General features: G+C 41.5%; 2 protein-coding genes across 13 annotated transcripts in view; both read right to left on the bottom strand.

Annotated features, from left to right (window-relative positions):
- The window catches only part of ppfia1 (PTPRF interacting protein alpha 1), a 34825-nt gene extending 32832 nt beyond the window's left edge, over positions 1-1993 (bottom strand). For 11 of the 12 annotated variants that reach the window (XM_027281574.1, XM_027281576.1, XM_027281573.1 and 8 more), the window contains exon 1: positions 1039-1993. The gene's annotated coding sequence lies outside the window, so the exon portion shown is untranslated. The remainder of the gene's footprint in view (positions 1-1038) is intronic. The other variant, XM_027281586.1, reaches the window with a different exon arrangement.
- Positions 1994-5758: 3765 nt separating this feature from the next.
- LOC104937196 (CUB and zona pellucida-like domain-containing protein 1) lies at positions 5759-9320 on the bottom strand. Its single transcript, XM_019263518.1, has 6 exons — positions 9186-9320; positions 8216-8397; positions 7726-8126; positions 7299-7398; positions 6353-6536; positions 5759-6271 (listed from the first exon to the last, which is right to left on the bottom strand). Exons 1-6 carry the CDS (start codon positions 9238-9240, stop codon positions 6123-6125), a joined length of 1071 nt encoding a protein of 356 aa, XP_019119063.1. The 5' UTR covers positions 9241-9320; the 3' UTR covers positions 5759-6122.
- Positions 9321-16735: the final 7415 nt, after the last annotated feature.

Below are 16735 nucleotides of genomic sequence, written 5' to 3'. Positions count from 1 at the left end.
AAAGAGTTAATGAAATCAGCTCAAAATGATGAATAAGAGTTTACTGAACGCTGTGAACTGAAGTGATTTAATCTTGTGTCAGATAAACTTCAGACAGTGCGACGGTTTAAAATTCATCCAAAGTGATTGAATCACTTCTCTCTGCGGATGCCAAAGCACTGGCCATTACAACAGCTTACTGGCTGAGGAGAACGGAAAATCAGCTGAACCTGCTTACTGCTACTGGACATTCAGGTTAACCTACACTGGTCACAACAGACTGAAAGAAAACAGCTGCTGTCTGAAGATTTTGGAGTAATATCGTGCGTAACAACAGCTGGACAGGAAGGTCTGAGGAATTAGAACCAGCCTCCACACCGAGCAGCTTAGGACCTGCAGACAGACTGTTAGACAAAAGATTTAGCAAACCTACAAGGAACAACAATTTACAAATGGGGAACAAGAGCAGTAAGCAGGAGCCTTCATCTGAGTCTTGCGCCAACACTCGGCTGTATCTGAGCTGGACCGTACCTGCGAACAAACCAGACACAACAACAACAACAACAACTACCATCATCGGATTCAGACGATAAGCATCATTTCTGCTGGAAGGAGCCAAACTTAACCTAATTTATCAGATATCCAGGTCAAGCCACTGGAGGCTCAACAATGTTTATGAGGGGGAGGGTCATCGCTCAGCATCCATGAGAGGCAGTGAGTGACAGATGGTGCGTCCACACAGACAAACCCAGGACGTGAAAAGTGACTCCTCACACTTTTATAAGTAATTATAGTTTGTGTAGATTTGTCTGTCCGTCCTGGGAGAGGGATCCCTCCTCTGTGGCACCTTTTTCCCCTGTTAAAGGTTTTTTGTGTCACTCTAACCGAGGGTCTGAGGACAGAGGGTGTCACTCCCTGTACAGATTGTAAAGATTGTGACTTTGGGCTGTACAAATAAAATCAGATTTAGATACATGTGATATAAACAGAATAAAAACACCCACAACATGTGTGAACACAGCAGCATGGATCAGGTGTAGAGTTTCTTGTTGAGCTCACCTTTGCAGGATAAAGTTAGTTTTGCTTTTTTTAAATGAAGTCCAGGTAACTCCAAATGTTACAGCCTCGTCAGAGCTCCACAGTCACTCAGAGCTGGGACTCATCAAGGCTGGAGGAGGATGAGATCCTGGAAAAAAAAAGGCCTCAGAGCGAATCCCCGAGATAAAGTGAGCGGACAGCGGGGGAGAGGAGAGGAGAGGAGGCGGCGGTCCAAGTTTTCCCGGCTCCGGCTAACACCGCGTTAGCAGGCTGGCATTAAGCGAAGCGGATGATTGTAGCATGATATCCGAGCCTGGAAGCGAAAACACACCGAGCGAAACCAGCCGAGCGCAGGTAGACATGTCACGGGGCAGCGAGGTGACGTGGAAACCCGGTGGTAGCTCCGGCTAGGCTAGGCTAGGCTAGGCTAGGCTAGGCTAGCAGCGTTAGCTCTTTGGCTTGAAGTCAGTTAGCCGCTAGCCGGCTAGGCAGCTAACACACACACACACACACACACTGACGCGTTTTAATCTAAATAAAAGCTCTGCTCCGTATCAAAGTGCGGCATCTCATGACCGCGCGTCTTACATGGTCGAAAATAGTAAAAAAAAATAAAGTTTTTAATCGTGTCTCGGGTCAAACGGTTGGTTTAGCATCAGCTAGCCGTTAGCTTCCCAAACTTCCAGCGAACGTTAGAAACACAAACTTTGTATTCCCTTCGTGTGTCTTCGGGTTTCCTCGGGTTTCCTCGGGTTTCTTCGTGTCCGAGTTTATGTCGCTCTCTCGGTTTGTTTAAAACAAAAAAAAAAAAAACAAAGCGCAGGGCTCCGGTCGTCGCTCCGGTGCTTCCCTTCCTTCCCTGTCGCCTCTGCCTGCTGCCAGAGCTCCGGCAGTCGGACAGCCAATGGCGGCTCCGTGCGTGGCTGCGGCGGCGGAGCGGCGGCGGCCAGTTCCTGTCGGCCGCTCAGTCTGATAATATAAACATAATAATACATATAAACACAATTCATATTATGATTTAACACGCAATCACGCACCTGTTTAAAATTAACCTGTTTTTAATTATTCTTGTAACTTGATACTTTTATGGTTTGTTGCTGTCCACTCTCATTTATTGTAAGGTGTGCTTGAGAGGAATAAAATGTATTATTATTATTTTATCTGTTATATAGGCGCACTCCTCTGTACATACTTATACATTCAGATAATAAAGACACATCCCTGTTTAGTCATTTCAAAGTGTTTCAAGATTAATTTAATCAAGTTATTGTGACGTCAATCAAAAGAGGAGAAGATAAAATGTTATTTATTGTTTATGTTTATTGTTTGTTTGAGGAAACTTGTTACACGCTGGGCGTGAACAATGCAGAACATTGTGTATATGTATTCTTGTAACTTGATACTTTGTTGCTGTCCACCTCATTTATTGTAAGGTGTGCTTGAGAGGAATAAAATGTATTATTATTATAATATTATCTGTTATATAGGCGCACTCCTCTGTACATACTATACATTCGAATAATAAAGCTACATCCCTGTTCAGTCATTTCAAAGTGTTTCTTTCTTCTTTTTTTTTTCCCAACTTTGTTTATTGAATTTTTAAACACATAAATGACAGCTATAAGAAAGCAAGTATCAAGTTTCTCATTATCGTTATTACAAAACTCAGATAAAAACAAATAATGTACAAGACACTTGTGTATAAATATATAGACAAACAAACAAACAAACAATAATAATAATAATTTTAAAAAAAACAATACAAAATGAGGAGTTAGACAGCTACATAGAAGGCCGTTGTTAAAGGCACATTATAGAAAACAATCACACACAACTGTACGAAGCATGACATTAAACACAGATCAGACAATGTACAAGAGATTGTTTGTCAGTCCGGGATGTTAGGAAAAGTCAATTTATTCGCATACTCAAAAAATGGTCCCCATGTTATTTCAAAGTGTTTCAAGATGAATTTAATCAAGTTATTGTGGCGTCAATCAAAAGAGGAGAAGATAAAATGTTATTTATTATTTATTTTTTTATTGTTTGTTTGAAGAAACTTACTTTATCAGCAGTTTTCATGTGCAGCAGCTGAATGTAGGTCACCCAGAGAGGAGCTTCAAATGTTTCTAATGCTCATAAACTCAATATATCATCTGCAGTGAGACGTTTGATCCATGATCCACACTCCTACAGCACTGCTTAGTCATTTAAAGATGTCATGAAGTTATTTTAATCAGAAGAGGAGAAGATAAAATGTTATTTATTGTTTATGTTTATTGTTTGTTTGGGGAAACTTGTTACAGCTGGGCGTGAACAATGCAGAACATATGTGTAATATGGCTTGGAACTATTCATCAAGTGTATGTTTTGATGAATTTGTTGTTATTTATTGGACTATACTGTACGCCTATAGAAAAGATGATTGCATTTGACTGCACTGAGGCAGTACATGTTAAATAAATGAAAATTGTGTTTTTAGTTTACTTTTGATTAATTGTACACAGTCATTCATCCCCATTTGTGGTTCTTTCTCCTATTTTTATAAAACATTTTTATTTCTATAGTCACTTTATACTTTATATTTTTTATAGATGTTTAGTAACTTCTTTATCTTCTATGCAAACTTCTGCACATATTTAAATCCTGTGCAAATGTTTAATTTCTCTGTACATATTTAAATGTAGATCTATCTCAGGTTAGTTTTAACATGCATACTGTGTTATAGGTCCATTCCAAATTCATCTATCTATTATATACCAGTACATATTTATATATATATTAATCAAAATATACACTTAATGAATATTTTAAAGCCATTTTATAAGAATGATAATATAACAAAACCTAAACAACACAATTTTCATTTATTTAACATGTACTGCCTCAGTGCAGTCAAATGCAATCATCTTTTCTATATAGTCCAATAAATAACAACAAATTCATCAAAACATACACTTGATGAATAGTTCCAAGCCATATTACACATATGTTCTGCATTGTTCACGCCCAGCTGTAACAAGTTTCCTCAAACAAACAATAAACATAAACAATAAATAACATTTTATCTTCTCCTCTTCTGATTAAAATAACTTCATGACATCTTTAAATGACTAAGCAGTGCTGTAGGAGTGTGGATCATGGATCAAACGTCTCATTGCAGATGATATATTGAGTTTATGAGCATTAGAAACATTTGAAGCTCCTCTCTGGGTGACCTACATTCAGCTGCTGCACATGAAAACTGCTGATGAAACAAGAAACGCTCACACGGGACCGTGGACAGAGAGAAGAGCAGCGCCACCATGCGGAGAGTCAGCGCAGCACGGCTCGTGTTTATGTTGTAATAACGGGACGTCGTGGCAGGAAAATAAAATGACTGTTTATAAACATGAAACATTATAATTACAATATTTAGACATTCTGCTACATGCTGTGACCTCCATCCATCTGTCTGCAGCCCTGTTTGTAGTTCTAGTTCATATTTTTGTAAAACGTTTTTTATTTCTACTTTTTAAGGTGCAGATGTTAGCACATGTTCACTTCTTAACACAGCTATATTTTTAATTTCTATGCACATATTTAACTTTTCTGCAAATGTTTAATTTCTATGCAAATGGTATGGCTGCTGTGACACAGGTTAGTTCTAATGTTTGTTTAACGTATGACTGCATGCTTGAATTTCCCTCTGGATCAATAAAGTATCTATTATCTATATTTTATTTTATTTTATTTTATAGAGTTTGGAAGGAAAGTAGTCTGATGATCATTAATGTAATCCCATTACACATCCATGCTTTTTCTGTGACTGCTTATCCTTCAGACATCAGGGTCATGGGGGCTGGAGTCACCAGTTCATCACAGGGCACAAAGAGACAAGCAACCATTCACACCTGTGGATAATTCAGAGTGACCAGTGAGCCTGTTGAGTGCATGTCTTTGAGAATCTATGCAGACACAGGGACGACATGCAAACTCCACACAGGACCGTGCTGCCCCGCATTACACAGAGAACCTCAGTCATCTCAAAACAGACTCTGTCTCTTGACTGTTACATGTCTGGACCAGAGAAACAGCGTGAGCGTGTTTCTGAATGGCCTGTCAGCAAACTATCTTTCAGTTATGTACCGAGCAGGTCTCTCAGGTCATCAGCAGATGGACTCCTGGTTGCACCTCCACAAAGACAGTCTGCCTGTGGACCTCTGTAGACATCTTCAAAAAAAACCTTAAGGCATATCTCTTTAGCCTGACTTTTATTTAAGGCGGCTCTGCATTCATCATCCCTTTTTATATGTTTTATCTCCCTGCATTTATTCAGATTGATTGCTAATAAAAATGATTTTTAACCTTTTTAACCATGACAGAAAATATTATATGTTGTCAATTTATATATTTGTGAATGGAGGCTCGGTGATGATTCTTTGTGCTTAGAGTTTAAGAGTTAATGTCTCATTTTTGATAGTTCTAGTCTCAAGTTTAGACTATAGTTATTTAGCTTCAGCAGAAGGAAAGTATTCAAAATGGTTTGAAACATAAAAAGTTTATGTTGTATTAGGAATGGGAGGAAGGACACATAGACGCTACCACAATAACTTTAAAGCATATTATTAGACTTGAACCACAAAATATAAATGACTAGTGGCCAACACAGGTTAAATAAAATGAATAATAAACTGAAGAAATACTAGAAACTCTCACACACTGTCCTGTTATTGGAAGAAAGAAGACGACACAAGCAGATAGCAGAGAAAGCATTTTTTATTGATCCATTAATCAAATGTATTATGATTTGTTTGACTTATCTTAATGGTTTTCATGCGATTATGACATGATCATGCTACACACATACTGTGATATATAATAGTAGAAGCAGTTGTAAAGCTACATGTGATCTCATAACAGTACACAGGAGAACTGAATCGCCCAGAAGCTGCAGTACTAGTTGATCGTCCTTCGTCTGATTTCCTCTTTGGCTCTGATTTGAAGTATTTCCTCTTTGAGCTGCGATGAATATTCCTTTTAAATGAGCTCACAGTTATAGTAGATACACATACTGATATCAAAATAGCTTTGCATATTGAAATGTAATCAGCACAGGATTCTGCTCACAGTGCTGTCTTGGTGTGATATTCAAATGCAGGCAGAGGTTGGTATTTGACTCTTGATAATTTGGCTTTGTACGCAGCCGCTGCACTGACCACGCCGACAGCTGCAAGCAGACATCCAGCGATGAAAACCAGGTTCAGGTTCATGACTGGAGAAAGGAGAAGCATAATGTGAGTTCAGTCTCATTCAAGTCAGCTGTGCTGTCAAGAAACACTCTGTGTTTTCATACCTGGGCCTCCGGTGCTCCCTGCTGATCTCTTCAACCTGATGGGACCCTGGTAAATCCGGTGCCTTGAGGTCTGGGCGACAGCCTCTCTCTTCACACGTCCACGTTGGCTTTCGATGCATCCCAGAGCGCACCTGGTTTTGCGGTTCCCTCTTTCGCACATCATGACTAAACAGCTAATGTACACCTGAACACAACAGGACACACTGTCATTAAACCAACACACACACACACACACACACACCGCCGTCTCTGCTAGCAGACAAATAGTAAAGTTGTAGTGAGATGAAACTTCTTCTCAGGACACTGGAGACAATTGCCACGTAGAAAATGAACAAAGCATGTCAATGAAACCGTACAAATACAAATGATAATAGAAAAAGGTTAATTAAAAAACAAAGAAACAAATAAATGACTGATTTTGTTGAACTTGCACCCGTTGAAGGGCAAAACTCAGCAGATGTCATCAACAAACCACGTCCTTGACTACAGCTGGCAGCTGGTGTTGCTTCATGCAGGATGTACAATTTTCCAACTCGTCTGCAATGGAGAGCCAAAACCAAAGGTCCTGCAGATGCTGGATCTACTGCCAGAGTACCTCAGACTCCTCTGTCAACCCTTTGATTCAATGCACTTCATTATTGGGGCTTTCTTTGGTCGTAGAACAAGAAGCACTCACTGCATCCACATCAAACTCCTTACCTCATCTGATGTGGATGCCTTCTTCCTCACTCTACCTATATTTAATGCCGGAAGAGGGCTGAAGGAGATATTGTCAGATATTTGCAGACATCGGTTATTCTTGGCTGTCTTACTCAACTAATCTTTCATTCAGTCGTGTCATTTTCTGATTGGTTGTTACAACCTTTGGCTTTAGTATAAAGATGTTTCAAATTTACAGACATTTATAGCCCCCTGCTCCAGGTGAACCACATGATCCATTCCTCACCTGGTCATACGAGCCGATGAACTTGAAGGCCTCCATGCTGAACCTGTATTTTTTCAAGTCGCTGTGGGAGTGGTGTTTAAGAGTCGAGTCCTTTGAACACCTAGTGACAGCAAAAAAAAAAGAGAGAGAGAGAAAACAGTTAACGTCAGTGTAGAAGTAGCATTTCCCGTCTTGTAACACAAATGAAACTTCAGTTTCATCCTAACTGGAGGATGTGAAGGACTAAAGCCTCTCTTGCTCTGTCATTTTGCACTCTGCAGTTGACGTAGGCTGCCTGCAGATAGTGCTGCAGTTCTGGTTATGACCCTGGACTTGCTGGCGTTAAGTCTAAACTTGAGCAGCAGTTTCCATGGCGTCGTCTCCTCTGCAGCAGCAGCAGCTGCCACAAGGAGCATAAATGATTTCTAGGCTTTGCACTCATGCCTACCCGTTTTCAATGATGGAGTAAGCTGGCCTGGAGTTGATGTTGCTACTCGGTGTTGCTTTGCAGGACTCCACAAACAGCACGGTGTTGTTGACTGAAGAGGTGGCTGCTATCTGCATGTAAATCCTCTCAGTGACTTCATAATCAACAGGGTACAGATTTGGATCAATCACTTTCTTGTATTCCTCTTTGAACAGCACAAACTCGTAGGTGAACGTGCCGTAGCCCTTCTCCTCCACCACAATGTTGTCCCTGTTTGCTAAAAAGGCCAGGGACACCTCCCCCCGTTTGGGGTACTGGCAGAAGAACAGGATTTCGGCCCTGTGTTTCCTGGTGATCACGGCTGTGCCTCTGTCGACCCTGGTGGTGATTTCATTCTTGAAAATGAAGTTGTCTTCATCTTCCTGCAGAGTATATAAGAGTTTATATGTTCAGTCCTCACACTGCAAGTGAAAAAAGAAAAGAAACAGCAGAGACAAACAAGCTCGGTTACCTCGACCAGAGTGCCACAGCCGCTGAGGGGGACGACAGCGATGACATGAGTGCTGTTGGAGTGAGTTTCCAGTCTGCAGGTGGGGTCATTGAGCCGCAGGTGATTCTCACGGAGTCCCTTCAGGGAATCTTTATTAACCTCTACAGTCATCTTGGACTCATCGCAGATCACTCTGGGTTTATCTAGAGCAAACATATACAGTATATGATCAACTACATTATGTGGGTATGGTACTGTACATGAAAACACACACACACACAAAATATTATATGGGGATATATGCATTATTATTTTTTTTAAACCTCAACACAACTAGTCATATATGCACTGTTACTGTTAATCCCCACTGCCATGCAATAGCGTGCAAGCGCTCCTCTTTGCTACAGAAATGACACAATGCATCAAATTTCAGCTTCTTTTTTGTCTTTGCAATATACTTTTCAGTCGATGAAATCAAACTGTTTTGTGCAACACTTATCCAAGTTTTACTCCAGCCAATCAACCGTGCACATAACTTTTCAGTACCTGTTTTCAGGCTCAGGATGAGGCTATATTCATGATTTTTGTACCGTCACACTAACCACAAACTTCTTATTGATTATCAAAACAAAGTTTCAGGGCGTTTCTGCCAGAGTAGAAGCAACAACAGGAGACTGTCAGACCAGTTCTCACAACTTCACAAAACACAAATCTCAAAATGACATCATAGCTCATACACACACACACACACACACACACACACACACACACACACACACACACACACACACTATTTGTCTCTGAGCCGTGCAGTAAAAGTATAAAGTTATATAAAACTGAAATATTCAAGTTGCATAACTTGTATATCATACCATCACTGAACATTGTTTGTAAACATGAAGTTATGCAATATAACTTATAGTAAAATAACTAATAAAGAGCTATTTTCATTTTAAAGACGTCTTTAGATTGACGTTAAAGTGTGACTCACCGCAGGTCACCGTCAGTGCTGTCCACAGGAGGACAGACACAGTGAAGGAGATCATGTTTGTCCTCTGAGAAGACTTCAGGCAAAGTGTTTGAGATCTACGTGTCAGTGTGAGGTGACGGTGTGAGGGGAGGCGGACTGAACCCCAAAGATCACAGAGACTCACATTAGTTTATAATATCGATACTATACAGCCAATAGATCGATAGAAAAATAAAGTGCGTCACCTCTCCATCTCATATAATACACATTTATTACTCACCGTTAAAAACTATCTGGGCCATGAAGACAATAAAAAACTAATATAAAAAGAAATGTCTGATGTTTATTTTGCAATTCATTTTTGATAATTCGTATAATAATAATACATCATTACCTGATCGATATAAATATCAATGACCTTCTGATATCGGTGATGCTGGCACCTGAATTACTTGGGCATCATTTCGAAACTGAAACTTGTGGCATCACCGCGCCCTGACGGTGCGTTCAGACTGAAACTTGTGGCATCACCGCGCCCTGACGGTGCGTTCAGGTGCTGCTTGGAAATGACAAACCTTATATTTAATCTCTAAAGAGAGTGTTTTTTTAAAAATATAAATGTGTGTAACGGTGTAGATCCATGCCTGTTAAATTATGGCAGAAAAAGGTGCAACACCGCCTTTTACTGGCGCAGTGGTTGGTGTGGGTACTGCACAGAGAAACAGGACTCCACTGTGGTGTTATTATCCCGAGACTGTGATGCTTCCCCTCACCACTGTGCTGCTGTATGTGTGTGGCAGGAAAGAGCTGTAATAAAACACCCCATAATCCACCTGGTCGTCGTCTGTGGTCTGTAGAAGCAACAGTAGCTGCATCTCACAGATAGCTGGGATCAGTCATCATATATATATAATATATATATCTATATATATATATATATTATAATATTATTATATATATATATATCATATATATTATAGATAATAAACAAGAGCAGAAGAGGGTAGGTGGTGATAGATGTGGCAATCCCAGCTGACGGCAACATCAGGAAGAAGGCAACATGAGAAACTGAGAGTACCAAGGGTGTTTTTTGTTTGAAAGAGCAGCTGGAACGGATGTGGAGGTCAAGGGTTTGCTGGTCCCGTGGTAGTGGGGCACTTGGGGCAGTAACCCCCCAAACTGGGAGAGTGGCCCAGCAAATCCCGGGACCAACATCGGAAGCCTCAGTCCAGAAGAGTGCAGTCCTAGGAACACGAGATACTGCCGCAGAACCCAAACTCCCAGCCCTGGTAGAGGACCCAAGCTTGAGGATGACACAGATACCACCCCGCCGGGGTGAGAAGGAGATTATATATATATATATTATGTGTGTGTGTGTGTACTAAATGGAACGTCATTTAAATCCCAGATAGCTCTGCAACAGCCAGTGGCAACTCTTCCAAACTTTTGTAGAACGTACATACATACTTCCTGGAATTACCTCTCAGTCCCATATGATAACGGAGCCACAGATCAAAGCTGTCTTTTTGAACACTCTTTTATCAATGCCACTAGGGTGGTCAACCGATACAGAGTAAGTAAAATAGCAAGACAAACTGAGAGATAGAACATGCGTCTTCCCTTCCCCTCTTTAAGCACTCATGCCCAATGCCACTAAAGGTGGATGAGCAGATACAGAACTATGGCAATAATAATAGTGGTAAAATAGCTTTAAAGCAGTGGTCTTAACCTGGGTTCGATCGAACCCTAGGGGTTCGGTGAGTCGGTCTCAGGGGTTCGGTGGAGCCTCCGCCCTGGAATTTTTTATACCATTTGTTACAACATATCTTTGTGAGCAATCGTTTTCGAGGATGCTGGACATTAAAACTAAGAAAAGGAACAGACTCTGCTGTGAAAATGACATGAGAAGGTGAAGCCACGCATATCTGAACTGGTCTCTCAAAGGCATCAGCAGAAGTCACACTGAGGTAAGTTGTTGTGAGTTCATGCACTGTGTTGGTTTTGTTATTTGAACAAGGTGATGTTAATGCACGGTTCATTTTGTGCACCAGTAAAAAAAATCATATTTTATTTTTTACTAAAGAAGGGTTCGGTGAATGAGCATATGAAACTGGTGGGGTTCGGTACCTCCAACAAGGTTCAGAACCACTGCTTTAAAGTAATAATAGTAATAATAATAATAGTAACAGGCACAATAATAATGAGTAACAAAGAGTGAGGTGCTCTGGACATGAGAAGCTGTACACGTTAGTCTCTCTGGAGTTGTAGAGTCCCAGCCAGCTGCAGTGCATGGTGACCGAGCTCACAGCCACATGTCGCCGTTGCTATGACAGTCTCCGTGTAAACAAAGAATATGGCGGCACCCGTAGTAGCCATGTGGAAATGTTGTTAAGTTGACAAACTACAGGTCAGCCGAGTGTATGAAGTCTCATTATGAGGACAGTCCACAGAGACGTGTGACCCCTGTGTACATCGTATTAAGCAGTCAAAGTGCTATAGAGGCCTTCTGGGTGTGAACGGAGAAAGCCAACACACCTGTTGTAAACATTAGCTTGTCCTGCTAATATAGCGTTACTCAAAGAAGATAACAGCTTTGCATCGGACGCCCTGAGTGAGTTACCGCTCCTCCCCGGCTGCCATGAAGGCCTCGGCATCCTCCACCGATGTGAACATCTTCCTCCTCCCGTCTTTGGTTGTGATCCGTAGCCTAACTGGGTACAACAGGGATGGCTTCAGGCCTCGTTGGTACAGCTTCGACATCACCCCCCGGTACGCCGTACGCTGCCCGAGGACCTCGGAGCAGTAGTCCTCGAATATTGCCACCGGTTTTCCCTGGTAGGACAGCTCACCTCTTCTCCGCCTGGCCTCCTGGATGATCGCTTCCTTGGTTTTGTAATGGTGAACAAGGGCGATTACCGCCCTAGGTCGGGATCCCGGGGCTGGTTTTGCTGTGAGGGCACTGTGGGCACGGTCTCAAGGGGGTTTTATTGTCATTTCAACCATATACACAGTACCACTTTACACATATGCTGCATTTCCTCTGATTGTGCCACATTCTATCATGTTTGCATATAATTTCCAGCCTGCTGATGGCGGCTGATGGTGAACTTTTCCACTGTCACTGCATCTTTATGATCATCTATCATTGGTATTCTATCACCATATATCTATTTTCAGTGGCTTCGATCCGACTTCCTTCCCCTTCAACAAAGATGGAGATCAAATTGGAGATTAGAATACACTTCCTCATTCACTACCTGTCAACTGAGGTAGTACGTGACAAGGTGCATCTTGGCATCAAGTCGGTCTGGTGGAGGAAAAAGAAAAAAGAAACCGTCACATATCACTTACAGTTTACACAGCAGTCATCTACAGACATATACAAACTATGATGCAGTGTTTTACGGTCAGGTGAACCATCCGACAACTCGGAATTATCTGCACCACACATTAACTGATGCAGTACAACAGCTTAATGCAACATTATTGAAGTAATGAAATATATATGATAATATAACATGAAGTACTTTCCATAGTTTAGGTACAGTTTGCTTACAAAGCTTCTGTTCTTTTAGGATGTACAGTAGTATTCACGTCATGATAAACTGTAATCACATTTGTTTTGTTTGTGGAACACTTTCTGACCAGTTCCCTCCAAAATGAATTTGACATTCCCAAAGCGCTCTCTCTCTGTCTCTCTGATCATCGACACAAATCAAATCAAACTTCTTCGTGTCATTATTTTGCAGTGTAAATAGTGAGTCAGACTCAGATTTAGAAGCTGGTACATGAACTAAACAAAGTCAGATCACACACACAGGTAGATTATCAGAGTTTAGTCCGTGAATCCACCTGGAGATCCCCGCTGCTTCAGACATTTCAGGCTGTCTGTGGAGGTTTGACCGATCCAGTGTCTGCCGCAAGTTTTTGCTGACACCCCTGTGATGTGGACTGCCGGTGCAGAAACGGACAACCCCACTGAAAGAATGAAAGACCTCTGTTTTTTCCCAGAGAGCCTGATCCTGTGTGAATCCAAGAATATCCACCCTCAGTTCGATTCAATTCAATTTATTATTTGTCAACATTATCATATGACAGCTTATGTCCTCCTTGTAAGTCGCTTTGGATAAAAGCGTCTGCTAATGCAATGAATGAATGTAATTTTTTCAGCACAAGGAGGAAACAACTGTAACACCCAGTTTTCTGACAAAGGACATTCCAGTTGAAACAAACATGGGCAAAGACATCTGCAGAAACATTCTGTTCACAGGATCATCTTCTATCATATGAAACTGACTGACTGACAACCAAATAATGTTGTTTCCTTCTTTTTCATTACTGGCTACAGTTTGAAGTAGGTAGAGAAGAACTTGTGATCAAACTACAACAACGAAAACACAGCAATCATCATCAGAGCAGCAGACCCAGCAGCAGCGATACTGCATATCCACGCAGTCCAGCCAGAACAGACCAGGTCCAACCCGCAGCAGCTGATATCATGCCTAGTCCAGCAGATCATCAGCCAGCCAGGTCCAGCCACAGCGCTGATTCACTAGCTAGTCAGCAGCAGTAGCCAGTCGGCGTCTGTCTCAGCTTTTATTCACCAGCTCTCACCAACCCTAAAAGTCAGTCCCACATTACTCTTGTCCGGGGCTTCTTGCTCGCTCACTCCCTCCTTTTCTCTTTCTTAGCTTCTCCGTCAGCGTCCCTTCACTCCTTCCCTCTGCTGCCATCATGACCATATGTCCACCTTACCCAGCTCCCTGTTTGGCACAAACTGGCTCCACTTCCCGTCAGCATTCCCTGTAAACCCTCTTCTTCCTGGTGGTCCAAAAATACCTGTTGTACAAACACTAACACTCCCCCGGTGCTCTGAGCTCACAGCTACAAACTGAGCTAACATGAGCTAACAGCAGCTAACAGACTGGGCTAACATGAGGTAATAGGAACTGACTAACAGCAGCTAAGAGCTAACAGCAGCTAACAGACTGAGCTAACATGCAGCTAACAGACGAACAGAGCTAACAAGACTGGCTAACATGAGCTAACAACCACTGAGCTAACGATAGAGCGTAACATGACGCTAAAGCTAACATGAGCTAACAGCTAAGCTAACAGACTATAAGCTAACATGAGCAACATAACAACACTACGAGCTAACATGAGCTAACAACTGAGCTAACATGAGCTAACAGCTGAGCTAACATGAGCTAACAGAGCTGATGAGCTAAAATGAGCTAAACAGCAGCTAACAGACTGAGCTAACATGAGCTAAAACTAAGGAACACAGCTAACAGACTGAGCTAACATGAGCGGAACAGCAGCTACAGCTGTCAGCAGTTTTACTTCACTGTCCATCATAAAACTCTGTAAATCACAGAGATTGATGGCGGGCAAGCCGGAGGACATCAGAGGGAAAACCAGAAAACATTTCCTCCATAATATGATCCATTTCACCAGAATCATGAAATAGGTTTCTGCTGCTGTGTGACTTAAACTTAATGAATAGACTAGAAGTTACTGCCCCTGAACACTAAAAGCGTTAACGTCTCCAGTCTCTCCGCTACCCCACCACACCCCCACACCCCTTCCCCCCCCCCCCCACCCCCCGCCGAGTCCCAAAGTTTCTAGTTGTGAGAACCCAGTAACGTAAAATGACACGAGACAAAACCGTTTCCCAGCGATTCACGGTCAGTGGGTCACCAGAGAGGTGCACAGGAGGGTAGAATCATCCGAGATGAAAGTTACAGGATGTTTTCTTTTAAGTGGTGTACTAAATGGAGTGTAAATTTTTACATTTTCTTCCTTCCGTGCCCTTTCAAAAAACTACTCAGCTTTAATGTTAAAACCGGAGACGGTAGGGACGAGCGGACAGTAGAAAGAATGTTGGATGTTAGAAATCATTTATTATTTTACTTGCAGTTGTGTCATAGTTTACGTATTTTGTTTTTAAGAAATAAAGCTTCTCTCCGAAAACCTGTTCTAATAGCTGGTCTATTGTTCTGAAAATAAAAAAAAAAAAAAATTTTCACATAACCTAAGCAACTGGCAACAACTGTAACAAGTTCCCTGGTAGACTGCCCCTTTTAAGTGGATATAAAGATGGCTGCTTCGTCACGTCACTTATCGCTAAACGAGTGGTTTGGAGCATCAATGGTTCCCCACACAGAGAGGTGCTTCCTGCTTCAGCACTTGCTGCCTGGTCTCACTGGGGCGTCTGCCGGCGCGGTCACTACTACGGGGGGGTGAAACGGTGGCCTTCAGCATTACAAAGGAGAAAACCCTGAACGGAAACATTGAGGTAGGTGCTGAACTTTTAATGATGTGCACACATCCGTCAGTGATATGTGGTGCAATGTAGTTGTTATTCAAATATGATTTTTTTGCGTAACACACTATAAACAGCTACTGAACGTTTTTAATGCTTATTAAATCTTTAGACCCCCGAAAAACCCCCGGCTAAATGTATTTTTTTATGCTTTTTGCTTTTCTTGGGCAGGCTGTTTTCTGTAATTCCAAATAAGCAACACCCGTCAGTCCAACAGACACCACGTGTGGTCCCCTACTCAAACACACTCAACGTTTTGCGGCCATCAGGACTTCTGCATATTTACATTCCTCAGAGAAATTTCCTCCATCCATTTGAATTCTACATGGGTTTAATTATAATTCATTAATCATTAATGTGCAGCCAGTCATAAGATTTATGTAATGTACTCAATGACGGCAATGTGCTTCCCCTACGATGTAGTGTAGTCGTAACCACGTTTAAGATTAAATAATCCACACTCCATAACGTATTGCCTCAAACCACATCTATACTTAGCAAACAACATGAAAAGTGAATGCAGTTATTTGAGTTTATTAGTAAACTATTTCAAATCAATACAGACTTGCTTCAAGTGGACGGGTCACAGGCTATCTGTGAGATGCAGCTACTTTTGCTTATCTACAGACCCAGAAAGACGGAAACACGCAGGTGGATTGATGGGGTGTTTTAGATAGCAGCCGCTCTTTCTGCCACAGCAACATACAGCAGCAACAGTGGTGAGGGGAAGCCAGCACAGTCTCGGGAATAATACACACACACAAAAAGACAACAACCAAACAACAAACAAAAAAAAAACAAAAACAACCAGAACAGCGAAAACAGACAAAACAACCAAAAAAAAACCAGGAAAAACAAACAAATGGAGGTCCTGTCGGTTTCTCGTGTGGGGAAAGTACCACACACCAACCACTGCGCCAGTAAAAGGCGGTGTTGCACATCCTTTTTTCATTTTTGCCATAATTTAAACAGGCATAGATCTCTACAACACCGGTTACACACATTCAATTTGTTTTTTATTTATTATTAAACTAATGGTAGTATCTATGATTGGAAAGCGTGGAAATGTTCTAATGAAGTTGAAATGCAATTTTTTTGAGTTGGATTTTTTAGAGTTTTACCAGTACTTTGTTTTTGTATTTTCCCTCCAATTTGCTATTTCTACAATAATCCCCAAAATCCATCAACATCTATGGTGAATTTTAGTCCCACCCCCGATTACATTTCATCTCTTGGAAAAATA

The sequence above is a fragment of the Larimichthys crocea genome, chromosome VIII (genome assembly GCF_000972845.2).
Source record: "Larimichthys crocea isolate SSNF chromosome VIII, L_crocea_2.0, whole genome shotgun sequence".
NCBI lineage: Eukaryota > Metazoa > Chordata > Actinopteri > Sciaenidae > Larimichthys > Larimichthys crocea.
This window is presented reverse-complemented; position numbering and strand designations above follow the sequence as displayed.